Below are 25,221 nucleotides of genomic sequence, written 5' to 3' on the forward strand. Positions count from 1 at the left end.
GTGAGGGTTATATGGTCAGGGTTTTTAGCTTCAAATTGAGCTCGGAGCCTCCTAGAAGGCAAGGCAAAAAGAGAAAGACAATGCATTCCAGTGCTCTGCTTATAAGAGAGGAGGACCCATAATTGTTCCCTTGGGAAGGAGACGTTTTCCTGGTAATAGACCGTAAAGATTTCTCAAGCAGCTTCCTGTCTGGGTACTGCTGAAGAACACGATGCACAGCGACCCAGCTGGTCACCTAAGCCCCGAAATTAGGGTTCATCTCCCCACTTGCAGAGAGGTGACTTGAGTCAACCAAGTTGTCTGTGCTTGAGTCCATGCAAGCAAAGTGATCAGTCCCACCCAGACCCAGATGACCGTCTGACCTCCCTCGCAATGCCATAACCCCCATGGGAAGTGCGATTAGTGGCCCAAGAAGAAGTTCTGGTGGATGTTAAGACTCATACACCATACCTGGCACTTGGAAGGATCAAGGCCAGGAAGCCCCATGTGCCATCAGGCCATGCCAGCCGTACCTTCCCCAACGAGCGTGGCTCCCCGGTGTGATCTGCACATCTGCCTGGAGCCCCCAGGTAGCAGCTCTGGGACAGGGGGGTGGGGCTCACATGGAGCAGCCCCCAGGACCTGCCCTGGCCTAGAAGCTTTAGTCTCTATTGGAATTACTACCTCTAGCAACAATTTCATAGGTAAAATTTCTGGGATGCCCAGAAAAGGCATGCTTCCGCTGCAAGAGGTGTCACCCTGAGGGAAGCCCCCAGGGGATGACTTCCCGCCAGGTATTTACAGTTCAGCCGTGGTCCCTGCCAAGTCCAGACACACCTTACCATCCAGGGTGTTCTGTACCACCGAGCAATGTTGCTTGGTAACACAGCTCCCGGCTCATCTTATCTGGTCTCCATGGTAACCTGTGTTCCTAGAAAGTTAGCCCAAGGTCAAATCTATCCTTAGAGGAAGAGAAAGGGTTTTCCTTGCTCTTCACAGGGGTGGGGCAGGGCCAGGCGGCAGGGCAGGGGATGGGGAGAAACCAACAGCTCTCTGACTTTCTTTCTCTGCCTTCCACTTAGATATCACAGCCTTCCACGGGGTGTTTAAAAATGTGGAAAATGTGGCTGACATTTTTGGTAAGTTAAATACCAAAACCAAAGCGCTTCCATCCACCTGGTGTCAGGGCATGGGGTGAGTGTGGGAAATCCAAGCCGATTACCAGGACCTCGGGCTCTGCTCTCTGGGTTCCACGCTCCTGCCAACCCAGCAAGCTCTGAGCTCTGCGATCCAGGTCCAACAAGAGCCAAGGTGTCTTTTAAGGCAGGGTAAGTCACCGAGTGGCCAGGTGCTTTCCTAGTCCTTATTTCCTTGCCACAACCTGGCTGGGAAGAGAAAGCACAGGAAAGGAAGTGACAGGAATTATGTGCCATGCCCAGGTCACAAGGCGGAAGCTCCCTCTGTGTCCAGAGCTTAGCCTCCAACACCAAAGTTGTTGGATTTTCTCTCCCCAACTGGTAAATGCATATGATGAAATATAATAAAGCCTAAGAATTCCGAACAGTGCCAAGTATTCCACTTACCAGTTACATATCTATCATGTGACTATCAACTGCCGGGCACCGTGATGGTCCATAGCTTTCTAAAAGTAGCCCCCAGATGATACTATCATAGGACTGACGGGAGCAAGGAGCTCTGAGATGCTATTGGATTGACCGTGCTGCCCAGAGAACAGCACTGAAGGCAGGTATGTGCCTAAGCTCAGGTGCTTTGTAAGTTTTTGAGTGAACATGCATATTTATATAAACACACACACACACACACACACACACACACACACACCTTAAAGTCAGTTTTTCCTTCAGTACAGAATTATGTCTTCATTTTTCTGGTTAGGCTTTGTGGAAACAAGACACGGGAAAGGAGGTTTGAATGGGGCAGGAAAAACTAGAACGGTCTGGGTGACACTTGTCCTCACAGACCACTCCACGACCTCCCCAAGCTCCCCGACGTGTGACCCTCTGCATTAGAATCAGGGTTTAGGGGGTCACCCCGTTAGCACTTAATGGTCCTCCAATCAGAAAGGCCGAGAAGAGGGAACTGGAAATTGTTCTCTTGCCACTTTTGTTCACAAGAGTGTTCTTGTGTAGGGTAAATCATTGCCCCTGGTTGGTACCTCGGGCATATCTCTGACCTTCAGTTTCTTTATCTGTGAAATACAAGTCACAGAATGGCATCGGCCTTGCAGGACGAACATGAAGATTATGGGGTGATGGACCAAGTGAATGCTCTCTAGACTCACTATGACTCTAAACCATTGTGCTGTTTGAAGCATGCGGCACAGTTTGTGGCACATAGTAGGGTCCCCAAATTATTAGTGTCTGTATCCCTTCTCTTCCCCCTGGATTACAGTTCTCCAGGGCTGAGGACTCTTATCATTTGGGATCCATTCAGCAGACTCATAGGGACTTAAATAACAGAGACATTTAACTATGTCACAGATGCTGAAAGCATCAGGATTGATGCAGTAGCTCAACACGGGTATCAGAGGCCCAGCGGGCTCATTCCTCCTCCGCTGCTATAACTAAGCCTACTGGCTTTTCAACTTTAGACATGGGGCCTCATGGGGCCAAAGTGGTTGCTGTAGTCCCAGGCAGCACATCCTTACCCATATTCAAGGAAGGAAGAAGATGTAGATCAAAAGGACCTCTTACATGCCTTTGATTTGTATTATGAAAGAAATAATTCCCAAAAGCCTCTAAATGACTTCCCCTTAAGCTGTTTTGGCCGGATCTGGGTCACATGCTCAGCCCTAGGTCACTCACTGTCACGGAAGCTGGGATTAGCACGACCAACTGAGAATGAGCAAGTGTCAAACATCTCCAGGGACTTAGGGATGAGGCTCAGCTTCCCTGAGTCCCTTTCAGCTTTGTTGGTGAGGGAGGAGGATTTAAATGACCGTTTGTCAGGGGGCAACCAACAGGGACCACAGCTTATAAACCCGCCTCCCTGCAATTGTCCAGAACAGTTGCGAGTACACAGATGGAGCTCAGTAGGCTGCTGAGGTGTGGGGAGCCCCGGGCCCAGGGCCTCCTTCCCCGACCCTGGTTCCCAGTCCCTACACGGCTGTCCCCTCCCGCTGTGCCATCCCGCAGACTGCCTGGGCTCCCACTTCACCTGGCTGCAGGCTGTCTTCACCAATTTCCCCGCGCTGCTCCAGTTCGTGAACGGCATGAAGTGTGTGGCTGGTCTCTGCCCCCGGGACTTCGAAGACTACGGCTGTGCCTGCAGGTTCGAGATGGAGGGGGCCCCCGTGGATGAGGCTGACAGGTGAGCCACACCTGGCCGGGGTGGCGGGGACGGGCAGCTCTCGGAGGCCTGGCTGCTGCTTGGGCAGAGCACAGACGTGGAAAGCTGCCAGGACGTGTCTTGGTTCTCCTCACCTGCAGGGCAACAGGTAGCCTCAGCCTTAAAATGCAGCATATTCTGTGATCGCCCCATGTCCTGGGGGTTGTCGAGAGCCTGGTTATGTCTGATATGCAAAGCTGCAGCGTGGTATTTCTCGAAGTTGGGCCCACTGGTATCAGAACCACCTGAATGCTTGCTTAAAAGCAGATTCCATATTACTCAGCGATTAGAAACGACAAATACCCACCATTTGCTTCAACGTGGATGGAACTGGAGGGTATTATGCTGAGTGAAATAAGTCAATCGGAGAAGGACAAGCAGTGTATGTTCTCATTCATTTGGGGAATATAAATAATAGTGAAAGGGAATATAAAGGAAGGGAGAAGAAATGTTGGGAAATATCAGGAAGGGAGACAGAACATAAAGACTCCTAACTCGGGGAAACGAACTAGGGGTGGTGGAAGGGGGGAGGAGGGCGGGTGTTGGAGGGGAATGGGTGACGGGCACTGAGGTGGACACTTGACGGGATGAGCACTGGGTGTTTTTCTGTATGTTGGTAAATTGAACACCAATAAAAATTAATTAAAAAAAAAAAAAAAAAAAAAGCAGATTCCAGGGACCCATCCCAGACCTACTGACTCGGAATACCTTTAGCTAGACCCTGGAAGTCCGAATTTTAGATGAGCTCCCAGGTGACCCTTAAGCATAAGAGAATTATTCATTTTTCAGACCGTCCTGGCCACCAGGGGTAAAGCAACTCTGAAGGCATCTGTTTAATTTTCCACAAACATGCACCAATAGCATTTGAACTCTGGGCTTAATATAAGCAGAATGCTATCCCTGCTTCGAAGAGGTAAACAGCTAGCGGGGAATGTGGAGGAGGTACGAGGGGCCGGTAAGATGTGTGGCCCCCCCCGCCCCCGCACACGGGGGAGGAAAGGAACACGAGATACCCACCTTCGCACAGGAGATGGGCGACACAATTGAAAACCTGAGATGCATCGAGCGGTAGCAAGGATCTGCCTAAGAGATACTGGCGGCGGGGAGGGGTCAGCTGGGAAAATTTGGTAGAAGATGCACGTTTCGGTGATACCTTCTTCAGAGAATTATCATTTAAGATTAAGTGAGCAAGGACACGGTACGTGACTGGGACTCCGTCCGGTTTATTGAATTTACTTACTAAGAGTACTGGTGATCGGTAGCAGCAGTGACAGGAAGAGTAGGGCTATAGCGGTAGTGGTGACAGCGGGAGTCGCCGTCGTGGCGGCAGTCACAGTAGGGCTATCGTCATAATAGTAGTAACAATAGGGGTAGTAACAGTTGCCATAGTAGCCGTCGGAGTATTAATACCAAGGGTAGTAGTAATAGCAGTAATAGCGGTGTCAGCAGCAGTGTCAGTAGCGATATTAGCAATGCTGTAGAAGAAATAGTGGCAATGGCCACAGTAACACTTGCAGTAGGTGTAGTAGTAGGAACACTAACAGCAGCAATGGTCGTAGCAGCCACAGCAGCAGCAGTATTAGCAGCAATAGTAGCAACGTTAGTAATGCCGCGGAAGTAATAGTAGCCACGGCCGTGGCAAGTTGTCACGGTAGCTGTAGTAGCATGAATAGTACCAGTAGTAGTAACAGCCACAGCAGCAGGAGCGCGGGCAGCTGTAGCAGCAATACTAGCAGAGCTGTAGGACTAGTACCGCTCGTAGTACTGCTACTAGCACTGTACTAGTGGTAGTAGTGACAGTCATCGCAGCCATAGTGACGGCAGCAGCGGCAGTAGTAGTAGGAAAGCGGGGAATTGAACCTGCATCTCCCTGTGCCCCGGAATCCATCCCTACCTCACTGACCCCCGGAGTCCCTGCCTCACTGGTCTGATACCTGTGCCCGGAGCAGTGTGATGGAGGGTGCGCTCTCATCGAAGCAGGAAGGACTCCCCTTTGGAATAGCTCGGATGGCCTGGACGTTTCTCCATTAGGACACCTTGCCCCCAAGGCACCAGGTCAACCTCCCTGCTCCCCAAACACCTGCGCTCCCCTGTCCTGCACCTGCCACATGGGCCAGTGGGTGCACATGGTATCCGCCCCATGCGCTCAAGGGGGGTGGGTCTGCACCGTGTTATTTCTTTGCACCCCCAGCATGGGCCACAGCACTGGGCACATAGTAGGAACTCAGCAAATTAACTGACTGGCTAGATAGTCCGCCTCCAACTGCTTTTCAAGTTAATTAGTTAATTAATTAAATAAAAAGCAATAGATCCTTGGTGGATCAGGAATAATGGCTCTGGCATCAAGCAATAGATCTCTCCCATTTCCACATCTCCACGAGAGGGTGTGAGTTGCCTCTGATCAGAAGGGTGTTTTCCTACCTTTGGGATCATGAGCAAACTGCCTCCCGGGGGCAGCTTGGTGACGTTCAAAAAGAGAAAGGGTGAACCTGAATGAGGCAGATGTTTTCTTAAATCTGCCAAAATTCTTGAGTAGGTAGTTCGAGAAACTTAGTAACTTGCCCAAGGCCATCACCTGCCTGTATATTTTTTTATTCTTTACCTCGGTCTCCACTGACCACCTGCGTGCACTGCAAAAGCTTCCTGATTCCCATGTTAGTGTCAGCCTCGCTCTGTGACCGACTTTGACCTTGGCAAGTTCCTGAACCCTCTGTGTCTCAATCCCCACGTGTGTAAAGGCTCATAATGATAATAGCCATCTGCTGTGTAGGCAATAGAACTCAAATAGTGTGTGTGCGTGTGCGCGTGTGCATGTGTGTGTGAGAGAGAGCACTATTTGAAACAGGTCACTGCCAGGGATCATCCAGAGACACAACAGTTCCCCTCTCTTCACCCTCCCCCATGCTCTCACCTTGACCTCCCCCCACCTGCCCCAGCTGCTGCTTCCAGCACCGAAGATGCTACGAGGAGGCCGCTGAGAAGGACTGTCCCCAAGACCCAGCCAAGCTCAGCATAGATGTCAACTGTGTCAGCAAGAGCATCACGTGTGGTGAGCATCCCCAGGTGTCCCCGGGGGCTGGGCTGAGAAATAGCAATGACAGTTCAAGAATCCCAGGCCTGGACCAGACCCAGGGCTCCCAGGGGTCCCCCTCATCGTCACCACCACTGAGGACATCATCAGCTATGCTCCGAACCCCACAAGGGCTAGATCTGTGGCATCTGTACTTTGCATGGAGTAGATGCACAATAAATGCTTTTTGAAATGAAAGAATATTTGATTGGCAGGTTATTTGATTTACAATTTCATACTGTAGCAATCCTGGGAGCTTGTGGGGGCAGATGGCTTGCTACTGACCCGTTGTGTGGTTGGAGGGAAGCTAATCCACATGTCGGAACCTCTACATGGGGAAGAGAAAACTTGCTTCAGAGATTTATAAAAAATAAAGAAAGAAAGAAATGCTTCAGGGATGCCTGGGTGGCTCAGTGGTTTAGCGCCTGCCTTTAGCCAGGTTCCTGGAGACCTGGGGTCGAGTCCCACACCGGGCTCCCTGCAAGGAGCCTGCTTCTCCCTCTGCCTATACATCTGCCTCTATTTCTCTCTGTGTCTCTCATGAATAAGTAAAATCTTAAAAAAAATAAATGCTTCAGTGTAAAACAGTGGTGCATTTGTTATGTGTAAACATGGCTAAATGTAAAACAGTTAACACAGGGACTGGCCTAAGTTAAGAAGTCAGTGTTGGAAGTGGAAGAGAGGCAGGGAGGGATGAATTAGGTTTGGGGTTGCTGCTGTTTGTAAGAATCAGACATGTGTCAATGCAGATCTCAGGTCTCCACCCTACTCACCGTGTGACTCCAGGGATTTTATTTCGTGTCTCTGGGCAACCCTGATGGAAGAATTAGAATAGGCAAAGGCACAGAGGGAAGAGGTACATGGCACCTTGGGGTGCTCTGTTTGAGCCTCCCTCTATGAGCACCTATTATGTGCCAAAGGCGTTATGGCCAGCAGATGCAATCATCCCGACAATCTTTGGTTTTTAAGATTTTATTTATTGATTCATGAGAAACCTAGAGAGAGAGAGGCAGAGACACAGGCAGAGGGAGAAGCAGGTTCCATACAGGGAGCCCGATGTGGGACTCAATCCCAGGACCCCGGGATCATGACCTGAGCCGAGGACAGATGCTCAACCACTGAGCCACTCAGGTGCCTCTGTCCCAACCATCTTATGAGATATTCCCAGTTTTCAGAGAAGGCAGGAAAGCTCAAATTAAATAACTTGCCCAAAGTCATATAAGCTGCTAAGTGATAGAGTCAGGATTTGAGCCCAGGTTTCAACTAACCCCAAAGTCCAGGTAGCAAGGACTGGCTGCAGTGTGGTGCATGGGGAGAGGAGTGAGGAGAGGCATGGGCATAAGTCACTACACAGTGAACATAGAAAACATCCATCCATCCATCCATCCATCATCCATCCATCATCCATCCATCATCCATCCATTCATTCACCAGATGCATACTGAGCACCTAGTGCAAAGCAATCGTCCAGATGTTGGAGATATTTTGACCTTCTGAAATCTCCTCATGGCCACCAGACCTTGAAAATATCAAAGTGCCAGAGTGTGTTAGGCAGTGGCCAGAGCCGTGGAGGGAAATGAACCAGGGGCAAGGCCCAGGGAGGGCTGGCTGGGCGGAGACGCCCATGGAGCAAAGACTGAGGTGTTGGGGGCAGAGAAGGAAGCCACTCGTGGCTGTCTGGGAGGTGGGCTCACCCCCAGGCTCGAGGGGCCCCGCATGCGGGGGAGGCAGGCCAGTCATTCAGAAAGGTGGTGATAGGGAGGAAAGAGACGAGCCCTGAGAAGGAACAGGGCAGCAGCTTTGACGTTGATTGGGAAGTCATCAGAGGGTTCTGAATCCCCCCGAAAGACATGGCTCTCCCTGAGTCTTGAAAGCCTTGTTCTGGCTCCTCGATGACAGTAGATAGGGAAGCAGGGGGAGGAGGCCAGGGACATAACCCAGGCATGAGCTAAGGGGGGCTCAGTGTAGGGTAGGGGTGTGGAGATGGGGACACGTGGTCATGCTCTAAAGGGTCAAAAGTCAAAAGTTGAGCCAATAGGATGGCCCAACTGGTTGGGTGTGAGTGTGAGAGGTGGGGGGCCATGCCTCCCAGGTTGGGCCTATGCAGCCAAAGCTCATGGAGCCGATGTGGACAATAGGACACCTGCAGGAGGAGCAGGGCCTCGGCGGGCAGATCGGGGTCAGGAGCTTGCATTACCCTGGGGTTCCAAATGAGATTTTCCAATCTGCTCTGCCCTTGCTCTGTGCAGAGTCCGGGGACCCTTGTGAGCACCTGCTGTGTACCTGCAACAAGGCTGCCATAGAATGCTTGGCTCGGTCCAGTATCAACTCTTCCCTGAACCATCTGGACACTTCGTTCTGTCTGGCTCAGCCTCCAGGTGGGAGCACCTGCAGGGGCGCTGATGGTCGGGGCCGGGAGCTGCTATGGGAGCAGTAGTGGTGGTGTATCTTCAGACGCAAGTCCAGCACCTTCTGATGCTCCCCAAACCCGCTGCTCTCAACTAACTTTCCAATGTGTTTCTTTGCAGAGACAGCTAGCACGGAAGAGCTGACAACGCTTCCGCCCAGAGGTAAGGCCTTCTAGGGGAGCTGCTTTTCTTTGGATCCCAAGGGCCAAACTACGGATGGAGCCGGTGGCTACACCCTCTCCCCTGGGCCTGCAGGAGTAACCCATGGCACTGGAGATGTCCCCACCTTTCCCTGGCCAGGGGATGCCATTACTTCTGATAGACCCAGTTCAAACATCCAGCAGCAGATGCCCCTCGGGCAGACGTTGTTCTTTGCCACATGGACAGGTGTGTGCTGAATCCAGTCGAGAGGCAGACCCCAGTTCACCTCGCTGAGGTGAGGGCCCTGGTGTGTGGTGTGACCAGGACAAAGCCTAACGCTCTGACAGAGAAAGGCCTATCTCGGCTGGGTGAGCTCCTGGCCACTGAGGCCACCCGCGAGCCAACCAGCTGGCTCCCTCCTCTGCCTTCCAGAACCTTCAGCAGAAAGGGCAGCCTGGACCCAGATGGTGGTTTCTCAGAGGGCAGGATCTTTTCTGTGTGCCTCCTTTCGAGACAGGGTTGGCTCTTAATGCCTGTCAACTGAAAGAAGCAAGTGATCATTCCTACCCTAAAACACGCATCCTATGCAAAAAGCGAGGGTTCAGCTTCTGTCTGTCATTCCTTGTCACGAAAGTTCACACGATCTCTCAGACCCAACAGGAAGTTGTAGGTGCCCTTTGGCAGAGCACCCCCCCTTTCCTGGGGCTGGGGTCTCCTCCCCAGTGCTGTGGCATTGGTTAAAGGAGCATGTTGCATAGGTGTGGGTTGGTGCACGTGTTCGTACATGCATGAGTATGAGTGTGTATATGTGCGCCTTCTACCTCTATGTATCTTCGGAGTCCAGAGCTTGTTTTTCTGTGTCATCGGCCTCCCTTTGGAACAGAGGTCTTCCCAAGAAAGATTGCCATATTGCAGAGCCACGAGCCTTTGGGGTCTGTGGGGCTTTCATTGCCCAGCCTGGGTCTGCAGGTGTTACCTTCCTGGTCAGAACCCAGCGTGGGCTGGAGTCTTTCCTGAGCCAGGGCCTTGCTGGGCACCCCACACCCTGGGAGATGCATGAGAGGCAGGAGAAGCCTGGGATAGAACGAACAGCCCTTGGCTGCCAACACCTCTCACAGCCCCCGCCTCCTATGCTTCAGCAGTCCCAGACTGCTGGGTCCCTTTGAGACCCGTAGCATGTGGTATAGTCACTGTGTTCCATCAGCCACTGATCTGGGGACTTTGTTTTTCAGTGGTTCCCACGGAGCCCACAGACACCAGTGCAAAGGCCCTTTCAGGAGAAGGTGAGCACAAGGATACTGATGCATAACCCAAGTACCCACGTTTTGATTGTACCATCTACCTACCTGCTGCAATTAGCTCCCCTAAAATGCCCCCTTCCTGGGTTTGCACTGATACCACCTCGAGATCATTCCAGAGCCACTCTCAGTTTCTCCTGACTCCTAAAGCTCTTCTCTACGTGCTCTGCTTTCTCCCACACCCTTATTTCCACCTCAGTAGAACTGTCAGATGCAGGACCTTCACCCTCAACCATCTGACGTTGAATTTCAGATGAACAGCAAATACTTTTTAAGTATGTCCCAGAATTGGTGTGGGCTATACTTATACTGAAAAGTGATCTGTTGTTCATGTGAAATCTATTTTATTTATTTATTTTTTTTGCAGGTGGTTTTTATTTTATTTTCATGTGAAATCTAAATTTAACCCCAGTTGCATCCTGTATTTTTATTTGCCAAGTTTGGCAACCCCATGCCTCAGGGAGATGGCTCTGCACAACCACCTCCCTGGAAGTTTGTGTATATCTGTCCTCTGCTGCTGCTGCTATGAGAACAGAAGCAGATGCTCACGGTGCAGCTCATCTCTGGCTGTCCTCCATGTCCAAGGGCATCGCATCCCCGACAGCTCACAGTCAGCCTGTGTCTTGTGTTCCAGGTCTAGAAAAAGAAGAAGTGGCACCAATGCCAAGCCAAAGCTTCACCATGTGCCCTGCCCGCACAGCAACAATTCCCACATGATTGACAGTGGCCACTTTCATTCTCAACTGAGGACGTGCCCACGAGACAATAACAAAATAACCCTACGTTGGCACGTTTTCCACTCTCTTCAGCCTGAACCATCATCATTTTGTGGCTTGGCCATGGGGAACGGGGCAAAGAATAAGCTTCTTAGGGAATCTAGTCTAACTGGAGAAAGAAAGTGCGTACACTCACACATTTGTCCTCCAACACACACGCACCCACACCCATGACCCAGCAGTGCCCACAAATGTCCACCAGAAAGGGAGGCAGCCTGAAGGTAGGACAAACACTAATTATGAAAGAAAAAGGCAGAGGGCTCGTGATTGTTCTCACCATCATGGAATGAAACGATCATGCTTTGAAATCAGGCAGCTTCAGGATGGAAGCCAGACTCCTCCGTGTTTCAGTTGGATGACTCTGGAAGCATGGCTCGACCTCTCGAAACTTCAATTTCTTCATTTTGGAAAGCAGGGATTGGCAATTTTTTTTCCTATAAAAAGCCAGAGAATAAATATTTTAGGCTTTCTGGATCATACAGTCTCTGTCACAATGACCCAAGTCTGCCATCGTAGCAGGACCACAGCCAGAGACTGGGTGGGTGTGCCTGTGTTCAAGTGAAACATTATTTACAAAAACAGGCCGAGGGCTGGGCCATGGTTTACCAGCCCCTGGATGGTTATACCTGTCCTTCAGGGTGGCAGGGGATTAAAGGAGAAGAGCATGGGAAGACTCTGAACCAGCATCGTCTTCAGAAATTCTGGTGTGGCTGTAAAAAAACAGCAATGCCCTCTTAAGCCACATGTTGGACACTGGACAACTTGCTTAAAATACATGATCTCATTTCTTGCTCACACAAGGCTGTGAAATCATTGCCATAACCTCCGCATTGAGATGGTAGATTGAGTTGGAGAGAGAAATTGTCCAAGATTGGGAGCCGGCTGGCAAGGCCTCCATGGCATTTGCCTTTACCGCTAGACTGAACTTCCTCTTACGCTGCGATGCCCCAAGGACCCACTCTAGCAGGGGACATAATGGCCCTTCCTCCCAAAGAGAGGTCGCACTACCTAAACACAGGCCTGATGCTAATCTGGCCCCTGTCCCCTGAATGGGGAACCAGTGTGTCAATGTTCCTGATCAGGCCACCATGGGCTTTCTCTCCCGGGTCTCCCAGCCCCAAAACTGTCTTGATCACAGGTGACCCCTGCCTGGCTTATGTGGTGAGATGGGTGGGTAATTGAGGTTGAATGGCTTCTTTCCACAGTAGCTATTGAGACCACAGCTGACCCACTAACCAGTCCCTCCAGGACAAGCAAGCCAAGGAGATGCAACAGGAGGGCAGCATGGGATCCAGTGGAGACACACCTTCTACATAAACACGTTCAGTTCTGATGATTGCTCTGGGACAGGGCTCAGAAGATAACAGGATACCCATTTTTCAGATGATGTAGGACACCCAGGCTCTGGGAGGTGAAAAGTTACAGGTGGTTCAGCACGAGACCTGCTGGACTGGTTTTGAACTCGGCCTCAGGCTGCAAGATTCATTTTGTCCCCATGATATGGTAGTGACTCGTGGGGAACAGCCTCGTACCCAAAAACGTACGGTTTTTGGTACCGTCATTGGAAGAAGTGTCATCGGCTGTCATCGGAAGAAGTGACCTAGCCATTTACTTTGCTTGTGGTGATTAAGAACCATGGATTCTTTATTAATACATATTAATCACTCATAATAACCATTTACCAGTTACTAAGGATGAACAATAAAACAAACGGATTCCTTGATGAACAGGCAGGGACACCACGGAGGACCTCAGTGTGCTGGCATGTTCCTGAGCCCCTCCATATACCCTCTGAGATGCCCCCCTGGTCCTAGGAGGCCCATTTGGCAGATGAAGGATGCACTCCAAGAGGCAGTCGTTTGCCTGGGGTTACAACCCCAGCATAGGATTCTGTTCTGAACCTGCGCATTTCACTTTGAAGAGAACCATCTGCCCGGCTTAGAACCTTTGAGGTTCTGGCTCTTTGCTGGATCACGTTTTGCGGGTTCACCTCATCAGTAAACTTGTAAGCTCGACTTCCACATAACAGCATCGTGATCTTGATCTTTGACCCATTGAGGTTAAGGCAGTTCCTTCCTTCCCCAAGCGTGGTGGGAGTTAGCATCACTCCTCTCCGTGGTACAGCCCGAAGTGCAGCAGCAGCGAGCTCAGAGGTTAGGGCAGCCAGCTCTGGGCCCGGGCTTGCATTGCCGCTTCCTAGCTCCGTGACCTAGGGCCAATGACCTGTGTTTTCGGTGCGTCCGCTTGCTTTCTCCTCTCTGAATGAGGGCGAGCATGGTACTAACTCGTGGGCTTGTGGTGGAGTTGGCACAAGCCAAGCACTTAATCTTGTATCTGGGCATGTCGTACATCTTCGTCCATTCTGGCTGCTACAACAACATATCACAGATTGGGTCGCCTGTGAACAACAGAGTTCATCTCTCATGGTTCTAAAGGCTGGAAGTCCAAGCTCAAGACACCAACATGGTCAAGTTGGCTGAGGTCCACTTCCTGGTTCATAGACAGCCGCCCTCTAGCTGTGTTCCCACATGGTGGAAGGAGCCAGGGGGCTCCTTGGGGGGGGTCTTTCATAAGGGCACTAATTCCATTCATGAAGGCTCCACCCTCATGACCTAATCACCCCCAAAAGCCCCAAGACCATCCCACTGGGATGGCTCCACCCTCATGACCTAATCACCCCCAAAAGCCCCAAGACCATCCCACTGGGGATTAGGTTTCAACACATGAATTTGGGGCAGACAGACGTTCAGTCTACAGCACAATAGGAGGCCTAATAATAATTAAACAGCCACAAACTCCTTTTACTGAGGACCAGGATTCAGAAGTCTTCTGAGAGCCACAGAACAAGGAACTAGAATCCACAATTTTGTCTTGGTTTTCTTTGTTCAAAGATATGTGATTTGAAGAGAGAGAGAGAGAGAGAGAGGAGAGAGAGAGAGAGAGAGAGAGAGAGAGAGAGAGAGAGATCTGCTTTCCTAAAGTATTTCAAAGATACACCTGCTTCTAGCCCAGCAGGCTGCAGCTGCCTTTGCCGGTGCGTCTGTCTGGGGAGGGCAATCTTTTTGAATTGGCAGTGACCCTGTCATCACCATCTCCCCTGGGAGGCAACAAGGGGCAGAGCAATGACCATGTTGCCTCCTGTGCCCGTGGGATGGGAACTGCTCCCAGATATCGAGGTGGGACAGGCTGGAGTCAACACTCACTGCATCTCTCTTCTTTTGTGGGCAGAAGCAGGTCAAGATGAAAAAGGCACAGAAGCCGCGAGGTCCGCATCCCCTCCAGGTAAGCACACCTGGCTTCTCTCACCTGCGAATAATGGTTGTCCCTAAACGGGTATGAGATCACGTTTGTTCTAAAACATGGAGAATCAGGGACGCCTGGGTGGCTCAGCGGTTGAGCATCTGCGTTTGGCTCAGGGTGTGATCCCAGGAGTCCCGGGATCGAGCCCCACATTGGGATCCTGGCATGGCGCCTGCTTCTCCCTGTGCCTGTGTCTCTGTCTCTCATGAATAAATAAATAATATTTATTTAAAAAATAATAAAAATTAAAAAATAAAACACGGAAGAATCATTGGGACCAATTCACTTTTATACCACCCCCTCCAAAGTAGACAAATGAAATTAAAAGGTGGATTCATTAGTAGGAAGAAATGGAAGCCTATCTGATAAAGAGATGCATTTAGAAAAATATAGAAAACTGTGTTTTCTTTTCTATTTAAACCACTCGTACTTCCGTGTTATAAAGTTAGCCGCTTTTAATATCTGAAGGTGCTTCCTTCTAATGTTTCCCACCTGCACGAGCATATCCATGAATATAATTAAAATGAATTTGAAATCACTTGGCACCACGGCTTTGCGGTCTGAGCTGTATCACTCAAAAAATAAGATGATATTCTCCTGACATGAAATATCTTTCCACACAGAGTTTTTAGGGGCTGTACCATAGTTTCTGGTGTGAAATATGTGGAATGCCATAGTGCATTTAGCCAGTTATTTCTAACATTTGCTCTTATAAATAATAGACATTTTATACCCTTCCACTTCTGATTAATTTGTCACAGCAAATGCCTAGAAGTTGAATTACTGCACAGGGGCACATTCATTGTATGTACCCATATAATATGTATGTATCCATATGTGGCCTAACTGCCCTAGAGAAAAATTGAAACAACTTACCCTCATATACATATCCCATGGGTGATACTACATACTGCTATTTAAGAGCAAGCCAACAGGGCCCTTGGGTGGCTCAGTCAATTAAGCATCTGCTTTAGGCTCAGGTCATGATCCCAGGGTCCTGGGATTGAGCCCCACATCGGGCTTCTTGCTCAGTGGACGGTCTGTTTCTCCCTCTCCCTCTTCCTGATGCTCCCCTGTTTGTGTTCTCTGTCAAATCAATAAATAAAATCTTAAAGACTTAAAATCTTAGAGACCGAGGGGATGATGCTATGAAAGCCCTCCTCCCAAACCCTAGGGAACAGAGCATTGAGCAAAGACCCAGAAGCCCAGATGCATGACGCAAACCAATATGGTAGGTTTGGGAAGAGACTGCCAGTCAAGAGGCCTCTCAAGATGCCCAGTCCTCCCCCAGTGCTCTGGGTCTGCAAGATGGCAGAGCAGAGCCTACAAAGCTCCCTCTGGCTGGACCAGACTGGGCTGGAGATGTCGCTGCCTCTGGCCAAGAGAACAGAGAGAGCAGATGCACAGCAAAGGGAGACATGGACCGACTGCGCCGGGGAGCCTGTGTGCGGGAGGCAGGGCCAGATCACCCGCCTCAATGAAGACCTGGCAGTTCATTCAGACTATGATGAGAAGGTCTTCCAGGATTCTGGGGAGTTGAGGCGGGTGTACTTGCCTCCGTTACTAAGTGCCAGGAGTTGGCTTCATTTCTCTACCAGTCTTATCCCTTCATCCGTGAACACCATGTTAGGCCTCCACTTGGTGGGCGCGTGGTGGGACACATGACGTACACAGAGGCCTGGCGGGCTCGGACAGTGCCCGTCGAGAGATGTCATGCAGCTGGTCTAGCCTGGGCTCCTGTCCGATTTAAGTTTATCACGGAGTATTTGTGTGGGGTTTTCTCATTATATTTATGTTCCATTTATTTACTTAATTTTTCTAGCCCAATACATTCTATGTATGCATTTTTGTTTCATCTTTTATTTAAATTCTAGTCAGCTAACATATAGTGTAATACTGGTTTCAGGAGTAGAGGTCAATGACTTGTCACTTACGTATAACACCCAGGGCTCATCTAACAAGTGCCCGTCCCCCATCTAGCCCATCCCCACCCGGTCCGTCCATCAACCCTCAGTGTGGGTTCTCTATAGTTAAGAGTCTCCTATGGTTTGCTTTCCTCTCTTTGCTTTTTCTTTCTTTTCCCCTCCCCTATGTTCATGTATTTTGTTTCTTAAATTCCATATATGAGTGAGGTCATGTAGTATTTGTCCTTTTTTGACTGACTTATTTCACTGAGTATAATACACACTAGTTCCAGTCATGTCATTGTGATTGGCAAGATTTCATCTTTTTTCATGCCTGAGTAATGTGTGTGTGTGTGTGTGTGTGTGCGTGTGTGTGTGTGTAGGTGCGTGCGCACATGCATGTGAGTGTGTGACATCTTCCTTATCCATTCATCAGTGGATGGACATCTGGGTTCTTTCCATAGTTTGGCTATTGTGGACATTGCTGCTATAAACATCGGGGTGCATGTACCCTTCAAATCTGTATTTTTGTATCCTTTGTATAAATACCCAGTGGTGCAATTGCTGGGTCATATGGTAGCACTATTTTTAACTTCTTGAGGAACCTCCATACTGTTTTCCAGAGTGGTTGCACCAACTGGCATTCTCACCAGCAGTGTGAGAGGGTTCCCCTTTCTCTGCATCCTCGTCGACATCTGTTGTTTCCTGTGCTGTTAATTTTAGCCATTCTGACCAGTGCATTGTGGTTTCGATCTGTATTTCCCTCATGATGCGTGAGGCTGAGCACCTTTTCATGTGTCCGTTGGCCATGTGGATGTCTTCTTTGGGAAAATGTCTGCTCATGTCTTCTGCCCATTTCTTACCTGGATTATTTGTTTTTGGGGTGTTGAGCTCGATAAGTCCTTTACACAATTTGGGTACTAACCCTTGACCAGATATGTCATGTGCAAACATCTCCCATTCCATAGGCTTTCAGTTGAGTGGATTGTTTCCTTCACTGTATCAGAGTATCTGGAAATTCTCATGTAACATTTGTGGGTCCCTGATACTCAGCCCTGACATCTGTCAGCCCAGGCTAAGGACACCCACCTAACACTCTGTTCTTCTAAAATATCTGCCTGCATGTGGGCTTGACCATGTGTCCATCGGCAAATCTCTTCCTGAACTGCTTGCTGAATATGAGCCATAACGTTGTGCATTTTCAGGATCTGCAGACATCGTTGCCTCGACAAAAGGAGTAACCTTGGCCCCCGCCGGCTTGAAGTCTTTAGGCTTAGCTGCGTCATCTAACAAAAGTGGCCTAGAGGAGACAACGGGAAAAGGTGAGTGGGAGCAGGCAGAGGAGCATCTTGCTCTCTCTTGGCCCTGAGACACTCTGGATGGGACAGTAACAAAGACCTTCAGGCCATGGCATCACACTGTGACCTCTTCATGTTGGTGCGACTAGAACACTCCTTGCCAGTTGGCTCGTGAGACATAGAAGGCATCTGACGTGCCTGTGGCCACCCAACTGCTGAGTCGGGGACAGGGGCCCGCCGGCCTAGTGCTCCCACCACTCGAACTGGCCCCCAGGGTGACAGCTTGGCACCATCCACACTAAGTTGTTGGAAAGAAGGAAACCCCCAGGCTTTCCCTCCCTCCCTCTTCTCTCTCGTCCTCCCCAGAGAACGCACCAGAGGCCTCACACCTGCAAGAAGGACTTGGCCAAAGGTGCAGGCAGAGGAGGAGGGGAATCGGGTGGGGAGGAGGGTGCAGGAGGAAAGGGCAGAGGCGAAGAAAGAAAATCAGAGCTCTGACGGCAGAGTGTGCTAACCTGATGGAGCCAGGATGCCCGAGAGGACAGCCAGGATGCCTCCCAGGATGCCGGGCGCTGCTGGCACCTCAGTGGGTCACAATCACTCCATTCAGGAATCACACGTCGCCTAAGAGCCCCTTCAGTCCTGACTAGACCCCCACCCCTCAGGGGGGTTTAACCAAGAGTCTGGGCGGAGCCGTAGAAGCCTGGCGAGGAAGATTTCCCTCTGAAAGACAAATCATGCCAGACGGGGGGTGGGGTGGGGTGGGGTGGGGGGACCGGCCTGTAGCCATCTTCCCAGAAGAATGACAATGGGAAACAAAGACACAGTGTTCCTCGGATGACCAGTACCCATCCGGATCACTGCCCGCTTGTGTGAGCACTATCTCCCTGTACGCCACTCTCCTGACAGCCCTGTTTCTCATCAGCCTGTGACAGGTTCACCTTCCTGCACCCAGGAGGTGGGGATGACACACGGGTGACGCCTCAGTTTGCAGAGATGCTCTTTTGTCTGACATCCCGATGCCCAGAAGAATTTGAATCTTATGGCTGTTACTGTGGGCAAGAAGGACAAGGCGAGCCGAGGGATGCCCTGGACAGGTAGGCACAGGCGAGGGTGGCAGGTGCCCATGCTGCCTCAGGGAGGGGTGATAGCCCTCCTCTCTGCTGGCCACAGCCTGGGGCTTCGCTGAGAGCAGTGGCTCACTCCGGGCGGCTGGCACCGTCACAGGCAGCAGAGGCCCGGACTCGTCTGTGGGCATTGGGCTATGAAGGGGCAGAGCCAGAGCGACCCTGACCCATCAATACGGGGTCTAGAGCTCTTTTAGCTCTACCACAAGTACCACCCAGCTGCCCCAGAGAGTCCACCCACGAAGCCCTTCAGAAGACCCCAAATCTGCCTGTTTTGCAACAACCAACATGGCAAATTGGCACCCCCACTCAGTTTGCCCTGCAGGTGGCCACGTGGAACTTAGCCTCCTGATAACTTTTTTTTTTTTTAAAGATTTATTTATCTATTTTTAAAGAGAGAGGGAGGGAGAGTCTGAAGCAGACTCGGTGTTGAGCGCAGAGCCGGACATGGGGCTCAATTCCACGAGCCTGAGATCAGGACCAGAGCTGAAACCAAGAGTCAGATCCTTAACCGACTGAGCCACCCAGGTCCCCCAGCTTCTCAATAGCTTTTAAGTATAACTGTTAAGTTTTATATCTGCCACTCCTGGAAGAATTTTCAATGACCCTATGCATTGATGAATTCATTCATTCATTCATGTATCCATTCAGCCCACATTTCTTGAGCTTTTGCTCTGTGCCAGGCACTGTGCTCGGTGGTGGAGACGCACAAATGGTTAGACCTGAACAAAGCAGATCGAAACAAACTGCCAGTGCCCAAGAGGAGCTGCACGGTGCCCAAGATGGGCCGTTCCACAGAAAGACCACCAACGTTATAAATGCAACGGTCAAAACAGAGGGAGCTGGGGGGGGGGGGGGAGCCAACCTAGACGGGAACTGCAGGACTATTCCGAGGGTGGAGTTGATAAGGTGTAAAGCCTGACCACACGTGGGGACTGTCCTGGCCCCTGGCCGGTGGGCTCTGCGCTCAAAAGGCGTAGGGCCCTTGGGATGGTGGGGTTGCTGAAGGACAATCAGCCGCTAGAGCGGATGCTGGAAACAAGGAAAAGACAGGCTTGCTATAGTTAATACACGGGCTAGGTGATGGCAGGCACACGGGCATGTCACCTGCAGGTCAGATGGGGTCTGGCCGAATGTGTCCCTCCCCCAGCACCCGCCTCCCTAGGCCTTTCTCCCTTCGCCACTCACGGCCATCCGGCCCCACCTTGCAAGCTCACCGCTGGAGGGATTGTGGCAGAAGCAGGCCCTGAAGGAGGCCCTGGGGCATCTGGGTTTTTCCTTGGTCTCAGGTGCTGTTTCTCCCACCACTGCTGCGTGGAGCAGGTGACAAGGCTGGGCTGCCTGTCCGAGAGGCTTCCTGGGTCACCGGTGGAGTGTGTGGATGGTACAGTCAAGTGTAAGTGCCGAGGCCCCGTGCACGGCGCGCTCCCCCTCACCCAGGCCGCCTCACGGAGGCCTCATGCCCCCCGATGCTTGCCCGTCTGTAACGGGATTTAACACCCTCCCTAACTGTGAGGCCTGCCGAGGACACGCAAGTTCGAGAGGCTCCGTCAGCCTCCGAAAGTCAGGGCTGGGTAGGAACAGACAACGGAAAGGGCCCGAGCTGATGGGGCACCCGCCTCAGGCCGGCCTGAGCGCTCAAGGTGTGTGAGCAGAGTTCATCCTCCCCCGGACCTGGGAGGAGGCCCCGAGTCCTCCCTTCACAGGGCAGGCGGCGGGGGCCGGACTCAGTGGAGGCCAGGAACTCTGGGTGACCTCCCACCAGCACCGAGGCCTCGGGCCGGGGGCTCAGGGCATGTGGTTCTCTTCCGAAGAAGTGGAAGCCTTCTCCCAAGGGAGCCCCCTGCGGAGCCCCGCTCCTCCCTGTCCTGGGAGCCTCAGCGGGTGTCTGAGCCCCGGCCCCCCATGAGCCAGCCTCGCTCTCACGCACCCAAGGGCCTGCTTTCCACATCTATTTGCTCCGGGCTTTGCAGGTTCAAGGCTGTGCTCCCTGGAGTGTGTCACAGAGCCATGTGAAGCCTCGTTCCCTACCTCATTTTGCCTCCAAGGAGGCCCCCATCCTTCCCCTGCCCTCCCTCAGCAGTGGCGTGGGCCTCCCTGCCTCCTTGCGGGTGGGACCACGTGCACCTGCCGTGTCCCAGGACCCCGTGGCCACATGGCACGCACTCCCGCATCTATCCCACACACCTTTCCCAGGGGTGGGCAAGCAAAGAGCAGACACAGCCCCTCACAGCCCCGCGGGTGTGTGGTGCAGACACAGACACAGAGAGCAGGTGACTGCTCATCCCCGGCTGGCAGGTGCGCCCCGCAGGTGGGGGTGCCCTGGGGGCCGCCGAGGGTGTCTGAGCTTGCAGAGCAGGGCGCCGGGGTGGGGAGCTGAGCAGAGTCAGGGGAGGCAGTGAGGAAGGGTCTTACAAGAGGCTGTCGGGCTCCCAGATGGCCGCACTGGGTGTGGACGGTCCAAGAGAAGGGAAAAGAGGAAAATCAAGGCAGTTGGGGGAGCTCCCAGCCGGCTGGGAACAGAAGGTGGGGGTGGGGACGGCTGTGGCGCCAGGTGCGGTGGGAGCTAGACAGGCACCAGAGGGCCACCTGAGGTTCGTCCACCAGGGACACGAGGAGATGGGTGGGAGCTTAGAGCCTGGGTGCCAGGATCAGATTCTTGTCAGCGTCGGATGTCATGGTGCCTCGAGGTGTCACTTGCTCAGCTGAGGAAGGCTCCTTCGCCCACGCTGCAGCCTTGCCGAGTGCAGGAGCACTGCCCTGGGAGTCTGAACTCTTGTGGGGCTCCCGGGACCCAGCAGAGCCCCCCACCCCTTGAGCTCTGAGCAGTGTCCCATCCCAGATGCGGCGAATGAGAAAGGAGGGCAGAGCGTGCTCTGTGCTGTCCTGACACTAGGCCCAGAATCTCCCCGGGGGCAGTGGGCTCGTGTGTGTGTGTGTGTGTGTGTGTGTGTGTCCACCGTGCTCTGGGTCCTGCCTTTGTCCCCTCCTCCTCCTCCTCCTTCTGCTTCCTCGTGTTGGAACACAACACGTGTGTCTGGGGCTGGTGTGCAGGTCAGTGGAGGAAGTTGAGAGGGTCTGTGTGCTGAGAAAAAAAAAAAAATCTGGTCGATGAACATTTCGTGGTAGGACCAGACGAGGGGAGAAAAGTCAGAACAAATACCATCCTGAGCTTCATTGAAAACTATAGGTAAGAAATGATATTTGCAGAAGGCGGATCTGCGTCCCAGAACCTGGAAACACTCACTTCAGATCACTTCATCTGCGCCACACGGATGGTATCCATCCCACCCCCTCTGCACGCAACCGAGACATCCGAGAAGTCGGGACGGTTGCCAGGTCTCGCAAATAAAAATACACTAACTTGAATGCCGGACGGACAACAAATGATTGCGTGGTATAAGTATACCCCAAAGGGATATACTCACTTGAACATATTTATCGGAAACTCCCGTCGCACTGCGCATCCCACATCTCATCCGGCAAAGTTCAGTAGATGGGGCAGGAGCCAGTTCCCTCTGACGGAGGGGGAAAGGGAGGTGTAGCGGTTCCGGGCAGCAAATGTGCTCCGGGTGCCAACTCCGGAAATGAGGGTCAGGGATGGACGTGGGTGCTCAGAACACGGGCTGTGCCGCCAGGGTTCTCCGGCCAGCCGGAGGGGGAGGTCGACGCAGACCATTCAACCTGCTGGGACAGAAGGGCCATAGGTGGGATTCGGTGGGAGCCCGCGGGAAGATACTCCCCTTACCCGGGGGCTCCGGGGGCTTTCGGGGGCAGCTGGGAAGCCAGGGGGAGTCCTGACACACAGGTACAAGTTCCCCAGGCGGAGAACGTGGGACGGTTCCCAGGGGGAGATCACGGCTGCTGGACGTCACGAGGCCCCAAGCTGCAGGGAGGGGACAGTCAGGCTGGCCGCGTGCCCCCGTCACCACCGCTCCTCTGCTCTTGCCTCCCAGGTGTGGGGCGGAGCCTGTGTGCGCAGCTGCTGTGTGCCTGTGACCAGACGGCGGCCGAGTGCATGGCCTCTGCCGCCTTTAACCAGAGCCTCGGGTCAGCGGGCAAACGAGCGTGCCAGGGCCCCCGGCCGTCGTGCGGGGAGCACCTGCACGGAGCGCCCGCCGCCGCCTCCCCCGGCTCCAGCTCCGAGGAGAACAGCGAGGAGGCCGTGCCCGACCCAGAGGGCCGGAGGAGGACCAGGAGATTCCTGGGCAAGTCGCTTGCTGCTGTGGGGACCAGGCGACCCCACGGCCCCAGATAGACCCCTGCGGAGAGCGGCCCGCACACCCGCAGTAGGTTCCTCTGGTTCCTGCAAGCTCCTCGGGCCTCTGTCCCTCCCCGTCCTCCGTCCTCCCATCCTCCATCCCCGTCTTCCATCCTCCCGTCCTCCATCTCCATCTTCCCATCCTCCATCCCCATCCTCCATCCCCGTCCTCCGTCCTCCGGTCCTCAGCAAAGGCTCAGAGGGCAAAGAGCCGGCCAGCCCCGTGCACCGCGACGTGTGTCAGCTCACACGTGCACTCGGAGAGGGCAGACCAGGGGAGGCTCTAGGCCTCCTCCAGCACGCCCCGGGAGCTCAATAAATCCTCCAATAAGTGTTGGTTTTGGTTTTGTTTGGAAGAAATGCTGTAGATACGGGAGCGCGAGTAGATGTCAAATGTAAGATGACAGCGCCACGGAGCAAAGTTAATGATCTCCACTCCATAATCACTGAAAGCTACTTTTTCTTCTATTAGGACCAAAAAAAAAAAAAAAAAAGGAGTATTTTAATCAAGCATAGGAGATCACCTGCGAGTCACCAATAACCCGAGGTAGGACGTATGCCAAGGAGTGAAATGACAGCTCTTTTTGGTCCGTGCCCCTAAAAACACACTTGCCATTCTAGTTATTACAAGTGGCCATGTGCCAGAGCCATCACCCCACGGAGAATTACTGCTCACCCTTGTCTTGAATCCTGGACTTTTTATTACTTAAGATTTTATTTATTCACGAGAGACACAGAGAGAGGCAGAGACACAGGCAGAGGGAGAAGCAGGCTCCCTGCGGGGAGCCCGATGCAGGACTTGATCCCGGGACTCCAGGATCATGCCCAGGATGGAAGGCAGGCGCTCAACTGCTGAGCCACTGAGGCGTCCCCCCCTTTTTTTTTAATAAGGTTTATCCCAGTGGCTGGAAGTTCTGGGGTTTAAATGTCCTTGCTGACAGAGGCAGATTAAGATCAGGGTAATTGTAATAAGCAAATGGGATCCATCCCTCCATCCACCCACGCACCTACTGTTAGAGATGCTCCGGTGTTAGCAGGTGGAAGGCCGCCTGTTACCAGCATCTCCCTCAATATCCGGGAGGAACACAAACTCCTTGGTTCGCATCACATCCTTGGTTCTCGAGCCCCATAAATCGCGTGTCTGGGAGTGAGATGGTGAGAGTCCCTGCTGGCTCCTCAGCCAGATGGGAGAGTGGAGCCGCTGGAGGTTGGTGTCGCTGACCTCCTCGTGGCAGGAAATATTCTCAAGTTGACAACAAGGTTAAGAAACTAAAAGGTTGGGGGGGGGGGGACCCTGGGTGGCTCAGCGGTTTAGCGCCTGCCTTTGGCCCAGGGCATGATCCTGGAGACCCGGGATCAAGTCCTGCATCGGGCTCCCCACAGGGAGCCTGCTTCTCCCTCTGCCTGTGTCTCTGCTTTTCTCTCTCTCTCTCTCATGAATAAATAAAATCTTTAAAAAAACAAACAAACCAAAAACTAAAGGGTGGGGATGCCAAGCCACTAGCTGCCATCCTTCCTTTCCTGCCTTCCAGGGGATTCGTGTGATGAGCCCTTTTTGATGGAATCCAGCACATCGGTACCTTTTCCACCAGGTACCATAACAGCCTAAATTGGGGCTTTCCCAGAAGTGAGCCCCCCGACAAGAACTTGAGAGCAAGTTTAGTTGGCAAGTGAGGGAAAGCCTGTGCGGAGACGGGAGACAGAGGACAGGAGAGGCAGTCAGCGAAGGGTTACAACTGGAAGGGAGAGAGCCTGGGACCTCTATCAGATCAGCGTCCGCCCCGCCCCCCCCCCACCCCGATGTCCTCCCTCCCGGCCTGCACACGGGGCGCAAAGCAGGCTCCAGGCCCAGGGGAAGCCGCAGGCAGACCTGCAGGAGTAGCAGCCGGCGGCCAGCCCGCGTGCAGCCAGCGGCAGAGGGCGACGCCGGCTCCCGCTTCCCGCAGCCCGGAGCTGGGGCCCAGCTGCCCACCCACTGGCAGTCCCAGGGCCAGGCCGGCCACGGGTGCGGTGACCGTGCCTTCTCCACGCCTTGCCGTGTGGCCAGGTGGTGCTCGAGCAAGACAGCGGCCGAGCCGACCCGCTTCACTCCGGTTGCCAACCACAGAACCTCCTGCGGATGCCCACCCTCTTCTTAAAAAGTTGATTTTCCTGCTCTCCAACTGTTCCGCCCTCTACCTCCTCTCGGCCGACCTCCCGCGCCTCCCGCTTGCACTCAGCTCACGATTCTGCAGGACTGTGAAGGGTCTGAGACTCACCTTCCTTGCAACTTCTAAGTTCCTCAGCATTTCATGGAAGCCGCCAGAGCACA

At 52.7% G+C, this 25,221-nt stretch overlaps 1 protein-coding gene across 1 annotated transcript in view; it reads left to right on the forward strand.

The window, feature by feature from the left end:
• OC90 (otoconin 90) overlaps positions 1-23,242 on the forward strand; it is a 29,238-nt gene extending 5,996 nt beyond the window's left edge. Inside the window, exons 3-13 of the mRNA XM_072733629.1 lie at positions 1,062-1,118; positions 3,135-3,309; positions 6,264-6,376; positions 8,647-8,775; positions 8,926-8,967; positions 10,179-10,229; positions 14,249-14,302; positions 17,430-17,546; positions 18,448-18,619; positions 19,939-20,045; positions 22,606-23,242. Coding sequence (XP_072589730.1) covers positions 1,062-1,118; positions 3,135-3,309; positions 6,264-6,376; positions 8,647-8,775; positions 8,926-8,967; positions 10,179-10,229; positions 14,249-14,302; positions 17,430-17,546; positions 18,448-18,619; positions 19,939-20,045; positions 22,606-22,907 — 1,319 coding nt within the window. The 3' untranslated portion in view covers positions 22,908-23,242. The remainder of the gene's footprint in view (positions 1-1,061; positions 1,119-3,134; positions 3,310-6,263; positions 6,377-8,646; positions 8,776-8,925; positions 8,968-10,178; positions 10,230-14,248; positions 14,303-17,429; positions 17,547-18,447; positions 18,620-19,938; positions 20,046-22,605) is intronic.
• The last annotated feature ends 1,979 nt before the right edge of the window (positions 23,243-25,221 follow it).

Source organism: Vulpes vulpes, chromosome 13 (assembly GCF_048418805.1).
Source record: "Vulpes vulpes isolate BD-2025 chromosome 13, VulVul3, whole genome shotgun sequence".
Classification (NCBI taxonomy): Eukaryota; Metazoa; Chordata; class Mammalia; order Carnivora; family Canidae; genus Vulpes; species Vulpes vulpes.